At 40.6% G+C, this 12,975-nt stretch overlaps 2 protein-coding genes across 3 annotated transcripts in view; one reads left to right on the top strand and one right to left on the bottom strand.

Annotated features, from left to right (window-relative positions):
- MED12L (mediator complex subunit 12L) overlaps nucleotides 1-12,975 on the bottom strand; it is a 322,334-nt gene that overhangs the window by 103,854 nt on the left and 205,505 nt on the right. The gene's annotated exons all lie outside the window — the stretch shown is intronic.
- Nucleotides 1,882-10,228, top strand: P2RY12 (purinergic receptor P2Y12). Its single transcript, XM_084639007.1, has 2 exons — nucleotides 1,882-2,192; nucleotides 7,654-10,228. The coding sequence occupies exon 2, from the start codon at nucleotides 7,677-7,679 to the stop codon at nucleotides 8,667-8,669; it is 993 nt and encodes a 330-aa protein (XP_084495133.1). The 5' UTR covers nucleotides 1,882-2,192; nucleotides 7,654-7,676; the 3' UTR covers nucleotides 8,670-10,228.

Raw genomic sequence — 12,975 nt, forward strand, 5'->3', positions numbered from 1 at the left:
ATTACAGTACATATGTGTAAACGTCAATTGGCTTGATTTTGTTGTCCTTGCTATTTTCATGTTATTTCTCTTTCCTAATTGATTTATTACTGACCATGCACTGATGATACATGCTTGATCAGACCACTTTTACCCTTTACGTGATTTACAGACTTGTTTTTCTCTAATTGGCTTTTTGGCAGCACATTTTGTGTATCCATTATTCTCCAGTTAAAGCACATGGTCAAAATATCATCTTTGTCCGATACAGCAGCAACTGTTAGCAAGTTTACTTAATAATAAGGTCACTAAGGCAACAATCATGTCAAAACTAGGCCAAAGCCAATCAATCAGTACAATTATCCAAACCTATTCATTTAGAAATGACTCATGTCAATTCCCAGTAGCCTCTAAGCCCACTCCCTAGGCAGAGGCACTCTGTCTGGCACCCCGCTTGGGAGTCAGGCCACATGGTCCAACTGCCCTAAACGCCAAGCCCAATGCTGAATCCATCCCCGCAAAGGCTCCCCAGTAGCACACTTTCCCAGAACTCCAACCTTGTGGGCACTCTGATTTATAGTTTACCAGTTCAGAGTCAAGTGATAATCAAAGTAAATTAACAGACCTTGCAAAAAAGATGTCTAAAGCAATCATGCTTTACTTTATACAGCACAAGAGAGACACAGATCTGTGCAAAATAAGGAACAGCTATACACAATTCCCCAGCTCAATTTCCTTGCCACTTTTGAGCATTTTAGGGGATTTGGTCAGAGTCCTCTAGGAAACCCAAGGTCGTTCCTCTCCCCCGAAAAGCTTTGCCTTCTGGTTCTGGTCTCTTCTCTCAAACAGCTAGAGAGAGAGAGAGAGAGAGAGACTTCTTTTTATAGACTTCCAGTCACCAGGTCAAAACTCTGACAGGTGATCAAAATTCCCTGTCAGGCACCCTGGTGTTAGATCACCAAACACCTGGAATCAACATTTGAAAAACTGCTTTGCCCTGGGCCGTAGCTGTCTCTTTGTCCAAGGATGCTTCCATTTGAATAGACAACAATCAAGACTTAAAGAACTTTCATTGTTAACTCTCTGCTAGGTGCAAAAATTTCTTCTGAAACCTCTTGTATATTCCAGCTCAACATGGAGGCTAAAGAGCCACAGTGAACTCACAGAACAGATTTATAATCAAAAGTGTGCTCAGAAAACAAACTGGAGTTTGTAGTTTGATATAGATATATAGAGAGTTCATAAAATCAAACAGAATTCATAGCTTGTAAGTAAACAGGTTCCCCTGAACTATTACAAAGACATGTTTAGCTTGTTTCTCACAAAGTTGTATTTTTATTGTTTTTCAAAATCTGTATTTATTAATCCTAATCCTCGGTGGCAATATAACAAAATGGTGAGCCATACCATAGTGTCATTTATGTTACTACTGTACAAATCAATTTTTAACTGAGGGAAAATTACATTTTGTTCATTCTTAAAGTTTCAAAATATAAATTATTAAGTAAGCAGAAACAGAACTGGGAAAATGATATGAAATATTTTGAAATCTACATAAAAGACCAATAAATTGTACAGTAATATAATTTTCTGCTCAACAGTAATAAATCACCACTTCACCTTCTGTTTAAACACAATTAAATGTTTTCAAAGAAAAAAAATAAAAAAATACAATCTGGAACATCTTCTGTAATAATAGATATATTACCACAAGTTAGAAAGATATTGATCATATTAGTCTGAACTTCTCAGGAGTTGTACAAAGTAACAACTATATAAAAGCTTTTAAAAAACATTATCTGTAGTTTTCACAAAGTATTTCAATGGATTGAAAGCAGAAGGCTAATGTCTCTATTTTTTTAACCAAGTCTCTTTTCCCTCTTTTACAGGAAATAAAAGCAGAAGCATCGAGGCTGTCGCCTGGAATTTGAAACTGTATGCACAGCTAAGAAACACAAGTTTTAACTTGGAGAGCAGAGCGTCTTTCTAAGTACTAAAGCTGGGATGTACAGCTTCCTTCTCTCTCTCTCTGTTCATCTGAAGTATTTTTACTGAAGTAAGCTACTAAACTAATGCTATCTTCTGAGTCTCAAGCTTAAAAAAAGGAAAGAAAACCAGAGGGGAAAAGGAACAGCAAATGATGATCTGCCAGCAATATTAACTTCCCATCACAGGAAAGACCTAATATTTCACCATTTTTCAGCAGTTGTAAGGTAATTTTCTTTCTCTCAACATATTCTTTTCTGCTCCCTCAAGCTTATGTAATAGCCATTTAATTACAATTGACATGTGCAGCTAAAAATATATTTACATTTTAAAATACATGATGTTTCATAAATTCCTGTCATATAATCTTTTACAGATGGAAATACAAGTGAGCACCTTTTAATAATGAAGCTATCAGAGAGATGTAAATATCATCTGATAACTCAGAGCATCTAAAGTTATTTATAAACCCCCCACTCCTACTGGGATAATACTGAAGTATAGTAATGTTTATAATTGTATCACTGAAGGGCTTGAAGTTTACTGCTCAGTTAAAACTTTGCTCTTGCAATCTTCCTTATATGGTTTTTCATCCCTCTTTCTAAACATCTTTGGATTACATAGCAGACCATTTAGATCATACTTTTGTATGAATTGCTGCGAAAACCAATGTTCTTACTTTTGTAAACAACAGGTAAACCAACTACCAAAACAAAGCAGCACTGTGTTAATTTATTTGACAAGTGCACTTTAATTCTTAGTGATAACAATTCATAGTACATTACTAAATATTGTGAAGGTTGAACAAAAACTTAACATGAGTCCAAGCTACAGAACACTACCAACACAGCTTAATCTTTGCAGAAAAGTGGGGAAAGACTGCCATTTGTACACATATTATGAAGTACACACTTTATCAACAAGCAAATTAGTGAGGTTCTAATTTTTTCTGATGGTCATAGATCACAGATGTTCCTGTTTGTGACAATATGAAATTTTGAAAATAAAGTTGCATCATATTCAGTTATTTGAAAGGATCTGTTGGTAAATATTTTGACATCTCAAACTAAGTTTTGTTTAAATATACATTTTTTTGTTTATAACACGCTATTAGCTGTAATTAAAGGAAATGATTCATAGCAGCATTTCCCATCCTACGTCCTATTTTGCCATTCTTCCCTTTTGGCACAGCAAAACTATTTGAGCCTCCTTACAAAGACTAAAGAAAGCAATGTACAATTAATAAGTAGTAAATAATAGTAATACTAATTTACACTTTTGTAGGACTTTGCATTTCAGGATCTCAAAGCACTTTAACATACTTGGCTTTTTGGTCTTAAATATCAACAGCTGGGTGTCAGGTCCAGCAGTTAATGAACTGGTTGTGCACTCAGCATGACTTTCACATTTAGAAGCAACGGAGGAGGAAAAGGACCTTGGAGTATTGGTTGATCATAGGATGACTATGAGCTGCCAATGTGATATGGCTGTGAAAAAAAGCTAATGCGGTCTTGGGATGCATCAGGAGAGGTATTTCCAGTAGAGATAAGGAGGTTTTAGTACCGTTATACAAGACACTGGTGAGACCTCACCTGGAATACTCTGCGCAGTTCTGGTCTCCCATGTTTAAGAAGGATGAATTCAAACTGGAACAGGTAAAGAGAAGGGCTACTAGGATGATCCGAGGAATGGAAAACTTGTCTTAGGAAAGGAGACTCAAGGAGCTTGGCTTGTTTAGCCTAACTAAAAGAAGGTTGAGGGGAGATATGATTGCTCTCTATAAATATATCAGAGGGATAAATACCGGAGAGGGAGAAGAATTATTTAAGCTCAGTACCAATGCGGACACAAGACTGGCCACCAGGAAATTTAGACTAGAAATTAGACGAAGGTTCCTAACCATCAGAGGAGTGAAGTTTTGGAATAGCCTTCCAAGGGAAGCAGTGGGGGCAAAAGATCTATCTGGCTTTAAGATTAAACTCGATAAGTTTATGGAGGAGATGGTATGATGGGATAACATGGTTTTGGTAATTAAATATTCATGGTAAATAGGCCCAATGGCTTGTGATGGGCTATTAGATGGGGTGGGATCCGAGTTACCCAGGAAAGAATTTTCTGTAGTATCTGGCTGATGAATCTTGCCCATATGCTCAGGGTTTAGCTGATCGCCATATTTGGGGTGGGGAAGGAATTTTCCTCCAGGGCAGATTGGAAGAGGCCCTGGAGGTTTTCCGCCTTCCTCTGTAGCATGGGGCACGGGTCACTTGCTGGAGGATTCTCTGCTCCTTGAAGTCTTTAAACTATGATTTGAGGACTTCAATAGCACAGATATAGGTGAGAGGTTTTTTGCAGGAGTGGTGGGTGAAATTCTGTGGCCTGCATTATGCAGGAGGTCAGACTAGATGATAATGGTCCCTTCTGACCTAAATATCTATGAAGATCTGAGATAGCTGGTCCTTGGTCACATGTGAAGTATGACACCAGTTGCTGTTTGGGGCTAAGGAAGGGATTTTCCCTAATGGTGGATCTGCCATGCTCTATGCGGTTTGTGCTTTCCTGTGGGATCACTGTTTGAGGAGTTGGACCTGTTTACTTTAAGAAGCTTTTGGTCTGACAGGTGGCTGGGGATCGCCGACAATGGAATACGCAAAAGGCTGCTGAGCTGTGCCTCAAGATTTTCATTTCATGTTATTGTGGCAACCGGAAGGTAGGACAGGAGTCCCTAGCAGCATGGTGTCTTCATGCTTTGTCCCAAAACCGGGGTAGAGTTTGGTACTTGAGGTGGGACAGCGACAGTATGTGGGGAGGCAAACCTTATAGGACACAGTTGCAAAGCATATCCCTGCCCCCATGCAAGTGCTCAAGTCTCCCTCAGAAAATGGACTGTTAGGGGACTTGCAGTTTGGGGTACCACTCCTCCTGGTGCCTAAAGGTTTAAGGCCCACAGCAATAATAGGTGACTGCAGGTATTTATGAGGGGTTTTAAACAGATTGCCTGACTGTGAGGACCATGCAGCAGGAATACATTTTTCCTGCAATTTTTCCTCCCCACAAGCACTGCAGCTCAGCAGTTGGCGTGAGAGTTCGAAGGTGCCTCAGAATGTTAGCCAGTGAGTTGGCCGGATAGAGTACTGAAGACAGAAAGCAGCTCTAGAGATGCCTCGTGCCCCCAGATCGCAGCTGGAATCCCCTCCTACCTTCTTGCTGAAGTTGACGGGGTAAGGTAGAATCTGAAGCCAGTCTACGGTGACAAAGCTGGGGCAGAGCAGATCCTCGCCCACCCACTCCCATCCATGGGTGGCAGCAGCCAGCAGGAGAGATGATCCAAAAGTTCTTCCTCCTTCCCTCCCTCCCTCCCACTGCACTCGGAAGGGAAAGCCTCTAGTGGCTGCTGCATGTCTAAGGAGAGAGACAAGTCAGAGCATAGGAAGACAGGGGAAGAATGACTTTTAGAAGAGGCACAAAGTGAGGTCAAGAAACAGCACTGAGAGAGGTGATCAGCAAGAGGGGGCAGCAGCAAGAAAGACACCACAGGAGCAGTGGGGGGAAAAGAACAATAGAGGGAGACTGGGGCAACAACAGGCAACCGGGAAGGGAAATAAAAATAATTAGGTGAGGAGATAGGTCCATAGCTGCCTAAAAGTCCTAGGATGGAGGACTCAGGTAGGAGAGAGGAAAAAAGTTAGTAGATAATTTACTGAGCACTATATATGGTTTCCTTTTAGCAGCTAATCCAATTATCACTGATAACTAAATCTGTAGCCAAAAGCAACTAATATAAGCAATCCCATTCCTGAATTTAAAAAAAAATGAGAACAACATTTTCCTTCCCCCATTTGAAAACTGCGGTTTGGAAAGATCACTATACAGGCAAAAAATGAAATGACAGCCCTGTATTGCCCCTGAATTCATCATTTGTGCTGTTGTGAGTGAGCAGTTGTGGCCAAAGACCGATAAGCCACAACTGTGTAGAGAGCATTATTGTGGTCATCCACAAGGTGGTATTTGCACAGATACAGTAGTTGGTTAGAGTTTGCGTAGCAATTCCCCACAGAACATAAGTACTAGGAAACCACTTGGAAAGATCATGCATCTCCAAAAGGAATAATCTGTGGGGCATATTCAGAGAGGAAACTCTTGGTGCGTCTTACACCTTCTTCTGACTCCCAACCCTCTGTCTGTGTGTCAGACCAGTTTAGACTCAACATCCATTTACTGATACCAGTGTGTAATTTACCCACACCCCTAGCACATCACCTCTTTGACCCTGCGAGTCAAAAGAGAGGAGAGGCAACAAGGTTGTAAAAGGGCTTAAATTCCTTAGCCTTCACCGTATCTAAATTTAAACTTTTTTTTACTTTCATCTTGCTTCTTGAAACTCAAGCTTCTCCAACTTACCAATGTCTGAGAGAGTCTAACTGGGTTTAAGGGTGCCTATCTCTGTCTGAACTGATCGTGGTTGAAATTACTCTCAATTATTGTTAGAAAAACAGCCTCTGAATTTAACGCTGTATCTGCAGATCTGTCATCCATGGTGTGGTGATAAATACCCAAGACATTATGCTAGCATAAAAACCAACAACATTCATATACATAGAATAACCAGAATACAGTGTGGGTAGATTGATTTAAATCACTAGTTTTAATTATGATTTAAATCAGCAAGCACAAACCCTTGATTAAAATAATTGATTTTAATCATATTTTGCATTTGTACTTTTTAGTTATTTTCCTAAAGAAAGGTTGATTCTCATGAGTTGGTAACCATTAAAATATGTTGATTTTCAACTAAATATAACCTTTATACTAAATTTGGTGCTTCTTTTTGCTAATCAAAAGGGTCTATATATCTTTACACATTTAGTTAACTTACATTTATTCAGATTAACTTTTACATTTTTATGTCAGAAAATGGTGGATGATGCATTTCTTATTTACTAGATTAATTTTTTGTGATTTGTGTCAGTCTCTATTTGGATGGAAATTCAAAAGGAGCATTTTTTTTTAATTAAATGAAACTACCTTAAACATGCTGGATACATAACTTTTTTCTTTATCAAAACATGTTCTGCATTTAAAACTGACTGCTTTATTAAATAAAGGACGTATTATCTATAGTTACTGAAGTGGACTGATTGTTTCTTTCAAGATTTTAGAGCGAATAGATTTCATCCTTTTACACTTAGCTTTTATTAATAGATTGGAATAAGAAAACAAGCTTTCCTGCTTTTTCAACTCCCACCAGGCTTCTTAACTTTGAATGAATTAGTCTTTGAACTGAACTAGCTGAATAAACTGAAATGAAAAAGATATCCTTTCTGAACCTGCAGAACATGCTACTATTGTCAAAAGCTAGGTTAGCACTTCAACAAACTCAGGGTACAGGTGCTTAGGTGCTCCCACTAGTTCTGTGATTTGACTTGCTATCAAATGTGGCAGCAAATATGTTCTGCTTAATATAATTTTTAAACGTTTTAAATGAGTTTAATTGTAATAGGTTTATGCCTTAACATAAGTTGTCAATTTCAAAATTAAGTAAAGAGATTATATTTAAAAAAAAATAAACCTGTATTTTAATTTAAAAATCCAATTAAAAATTATATCAATGATGTTTATCCACCCTGAATAAAATGAATGCTGCAGTTCTCTACCTGATAAATGATAACCCTGCATCCTTTGTTTTAACAGGGGGAAAAGATATCAAAGTACAAATGAATGCCAAATACAACTTCAGCTATCCTGGAAATGAAAGCAACTGCAACAGTGATAACAAAATCAGTCAAGTTCTCTTTCCCTTGCTCTACACTGTTCTCTTTCTCGTGGGCATTGTCATGAATGGCCTGGCGATGCGGGTGTTTTTTCAAATCTCCAGTAAATCTAATTTCATCGTCTTCCTTAAGAACACAGTCATTTCTGACATCCTCATGATCCTGACCTTTCCATTCAAAATTCTCAGTGACGCAAAAATGGTGCCTTGGGCACTGAGGGGATTTGTATGCCAGGTCACACAGGTCATATTTTACTTCACCATGTACATTAGTATTTTGTTTCTGGGTCTAATAACTATTGATCGCTATCAGAAAGCTGCCAGACCATTTAAAACATCAAGCACTAGCAGCCTGTTAGGTGCTAAGATTCTGTCCATGGTAATATGGATATTAATGTTTATTCTCTCACTACCTAACATGATTCTGACAAACAAAAAACCCACACGTAAAACAGTGAAGAAATGTGCTCACTTGAAATCAGAGTTTGGGTTACTATGGCATGAAATTGTGAACTACATTTGCCAGTTTATCTTCTGGGTTAATTTGGTCATCATAGTTGTATGTTACATACTCATAACAAAAGAACTGTATAAATCATATAAAAGAACAAGATGCATGGGGAAGGTGTCCAGAAAGCCTGTAAATATTAAGGTATTTATCATTATTGCAGTGTTCTTTATTTGTTTTGTGCCATTCCATTTTACCAGAATTCCCTATACCTTGAGCCAAACAAGAGATGTTTTTCAATGCTCTGCTCAGAACATATTGTTCTATATAAAAGAGAGCACCCTCTGGTTGACATCTTTAAATGCGTGCCTAGATCCATTCATATATTTTTTCCTTTGTAAGTCCTTTAGAAAATCCTTGATAAACATGTTGCACAAACGCACCAAGGAGCAGAACAATGGAGCCGGTAGCGATGAGACGCCAATGTAAGGCTACAACATTGGGTAAATAGCAAATAATACAGGTATTTACATGCTTATTAATAATAAATACCCAGGTCTTACTCCAATAAAATCAATGGCTAACTCCCACTTACTTCTCTGGGAACTGAATCTGTGTTGTTTGAATCTAGGTTCTATGACAGAAGCACAGAAACACTGGAACAGAGGAACTTTACTGGTTATAGCCCCAATGCAGCAAAGTGGTTAAGTGTATGCTTAGTTACATACAAGTAGTCTCACGAAAGTCAGTGGGAATACTCTTGTGCTTGAGTTTTAAGCATATGTTGGATCCAGGCCTGAATGCTTATTAAAACGATTATAAAGGGGGGGGGGGGGAAACAGCTTTTTAGTCATAGAATACAATAGATGAATTTATAAACTGTGAGGGCTCAGCAGAGAAATGGTGAAATCCTAGCTCCCTTGAAGTTGGTGACAAAGCACGCCGACTTCAAGTGGGAGCCAGGATTTCACCCATACCAATTAAAATCTGAAAAATGCAACTAAAGAAAATATCAATAAGCCAGATATTTTTTTAAAAAAGAAAGCTATCACCTTGCATCCGAATGCCAAACAACTAAGCATAGCAGGGGAAAAGCTATTTATGTGTGCTGAATTAGCAGAATGAACATTACACTTCTGGCATCATACATTTGCATTTTTAAAGTTGCTGACCATTTTATTAATAACTGTATCCAGAAATAATGTATATTAAGCAAATCTATTTAGACTGAAGTTAAACCTTTGAGTACCCCAGAACACACTCTGAAAGACCAACCAAATAACCACGGTTTTACGGTGAGCAATATATAAATGACCATTTTCAGTAAAACTAATTTTACACCAATAAAAATCCCTGGGTTTCATGGGATAGAAGCACTGAAAGGGTTAAACCAATTATGAGAGTTAACATCAGCTTTTGTTTTCATTATACTAGATTTCTAGCTATGCTTTTTAGTTACAGCTATGATGCATTTTTAGTTTGGGAAATCAGGAATGCAATTTTTTCAGTAACAATTGTGTACATAATTCTGACTGCAGATGGCCCTAGGTTGCCATAAACAACCACTAAGAGACTTACTGCTGATACAACTACTAACCAGACTCTGAGTCTGAAAAATCTTTCACTAACATGTAAGGCTCTGATCCTACAAACAGATATTACCTTCTGTATACTTTCTATCACCACTGCAAGCACACACAGGAGTAACTGTTTGTAGGATGGAGGCCAAATACTATATAACTTGTTAAAATGTTCTTCACTTGTATATAAATTTTAGTACTGAACTTGTAATACATGTTTTATGGTTTATTCTGTTGATCCAATAAATCATACCAACTGTAATTATAAATACGCCTGGAAGGATTAGATTTTTATGAGTCAACGTCAATTTCACCACAAACATACAAAATGATGAAAAATATTTTCATTGATAATAATCAAAATGTGCACACAGGCAAAGTAAGATTTTAAGGACAAAACCCAGTGATTTAGGTTTTTGAATTAGGCATGTTACAAATGCACTAGCATTTGAATAGTAAAAACTGGTATGATTTGTTGATTTAAAAGATATTTGCACTGTATATTTTGACATGTGATGTTGACCATTTTTGTTTTAATAGTTATACAGCTAATTTAACTCAGTGTCTACTGTCATTACATTGTCTGATGACCCCCAATTTCCTGTAACTGTGAAAATTTAAATAGATAAATATCAGAAAAGATACTTAACAATAATCAATATTATGTGCTGAAATTGTAATAAAAACTGAATTCTGCCAAGCCTAATTATAAAGTGTAGTTACTAATAATTTAAGTGATGTCTTAATTTCTCCTCCCTCTAGTTGTACAATGAAATTCAGAAGAAAATATGGGTAGCTCTTTGGAGAGGGGGATATGTCATTTACTTTAGTTTACTATTGTTAGATGGATCTGGCAGTTCAAGTTACTTTCTGAAACTCCAGATTTCTCAATGATCTGTTAAACAACATTTACTTCCGCTTTTGTGTGCACACCTGTGTTCCCTCTAAGCTGCATGGTTGCACAGCGGCCCAGGAGTGATTCAAGTGCCGCGCACTTGATTCGCAGAGCCGCAGACATCTGGCAGTGTGTGTTCAGGTGCCCCTCCCCCACACTGCTTTGCAGCCACATTGCTCCTGCAGTTGCTCCAGGGATCCTCCCGCTGGCTGTGCAGAGCGGGGGGGGGGGAGGTACTGAAATCAGGTTGTCCCCCATTCCCCTCCCCTGTACCCCATCTCCACAGAGCAGGGGAGAGGGGACAGGGCTCAGGATTTGCAACAGCTCTGAACGAGCCTTCCGGGCAGTGAGTGCCTTGAAGAGAGAGTGCGGTCTCTCAGAGTCTTCCCCAGCAGCCTGCGCGCACGCACACGCATGCAGAGTCTCTCCCCCTCCCACCTGCCAACGTACCCCATCCCCCCAGAGCCGGGGAGGGGACACATGGCTCAGGAGCAGGACAGCTTTCAGGGCATGCCTTAAAGAGACAGCACATGACATCTCTCAGAAACTTCCCCAGCAGCCAGCGCACACGCAGGCCCTGTCTACGCTGGCAAGTTTCTGCGCAGTAAAGCAGCTTTGAACACTGTCACTCCCGAGGTGTACACACTGTCAAGCCACTTAGTGCGCAGAAACTGTGAACTTGTAGCACTGTAAAAAAGCCAGCCCAACGAGAGGAATAGCACTTTCTGCGCCAGGACTACAGCATTGCGGTCCCAGCGTAGACACCCTGGTCAATTGCAGCGCTGCGACTGGCCTCCAGGAGGTGTCCCACAATGCCTGTTTCTGTCTCTCTCTGGTCATCGGTTTGAACTCTACTGCCCTGAGGTGACCAACCCTCATCTCTGCCCCGTAAATTCCTTTGGAATTTTGAACGTCCCCCTCCTATTTGCTCGGTGATGCGTGCAGTGGTCTCAGTGCATCTTTCCAGATGGCCATGCCTGCTCCATGCACCAGGCGATCCCTCGCTTGGAGCAATGCCGAGCTGGTGGACCTCATCAGCATTTGGGGAGAGGAGGCTGTCCAGACCCAGCTGTGCTCCAGCCATAGGAATTATGATACCTATGAACAGATTTCACAATGTATGACAGAAAGGGGCCATGACCGGGACACACTGCAGTGCAGGGTCAAAGTGAAGAAGCTGCGGAACACCTACCACAAGGGGTGAGAAGCTGTGCCCATGAGCTGCCAATTCTACAAACAGCTGGATGTGATACTCAGTGGCGACCTCACCTCCACTACAAAGGGCCCTGTAGATACTTCGGTGGCTTACATGCCAGTCGAAACTGGACCAAGCCAAGAGGAGAAAATCTTGGATGAAGACTGGAGGGGTAGGGGGACCCAGAGGCAGAGGATGACTAGGAGGTCAGAGATGCATGCAACCAGGAGCTCTTTTCTACCCCAGAGGAGGCTAGCCAGTCACAGCTGTCAGAGGTTGGCGAAGCGCAAACAGGAGAGGAGGCCCCGGTAAGTGAATCTGATTTTGGGAATCGCTGAAATGAGTTGTTGCGGGCAGGAGGGTTGCAGAACACAGACTAGGCATGCGGTGGGAGACAAGACTGAGCGGTGGAACAGGCTGTTGATTGACTCCCTCACGTCACAGGAATCTCCCTCAGATCTCGAGGAAACTCTCATGCAGATACTGGGCAATTCACTGCTGCAGGTTCTTCAACAGAGTTGCTTTGTTTCTTGCCCCGTTAATGGTAACTTTCCCGCATCACTGTGCTATCACGGGAGGGTGAGGGGAGACCATTGCTGCACACAGGTGAGCCGCATAAGGGCCTGGGACAAAGGCGCAGTCTTGGAGAAAATCGTCCCTTGATTCTCTGCTCACCCCCAGCAGCGAGGTATCATCCCTAATGGGGGAGGGATAACTCAGTGGTTCGAGCATTGGCCTGCTAAACCCAGGGTTGTGAGTTCAATTCTTGAGGGGTTCATTTAGGGATCTGGGGCAAAAATTGGGGATTGGTCCTGCTTTGAGCAGGGGGTTGGACTAGATGACTTCCTGAGGTCCCTTGCAACCCTAATATTCGATGATTCTATGATCACATCCTGTGGAAAGCGTGGTGACAGGAATGATTATCAGGCCTCATCTACAGTGCTGGCTCTTCCAAAGAGCCACATGCCCAGTGTACAGTAGGGTCCAGGAAGAGTGATTTACCCTGCCCCTGCAGCTACTTGCCATTTTGGGGGTCTTGTGGCTCATGCGTGCTTGCTCGGGGTCAGCCAGTTAGTAACAGGTGTAAGAGTACTGGCTGTGTTTTAAATCACTGAATCAGTGTTC

Source organism: Lepidochelys olivacea, assembly GCF_965140295.1.
Source record: "Lepidochelys olivacea isolate rLepOli2 genome assembly, chromosome: 9".
Taxonomy (NCBI): domain Eukaryota; kingdom Metazoa; phylum Chordata; order Testudines; family Cheloniidae; genus Lepidochelys; species Lepidochelys olivacea.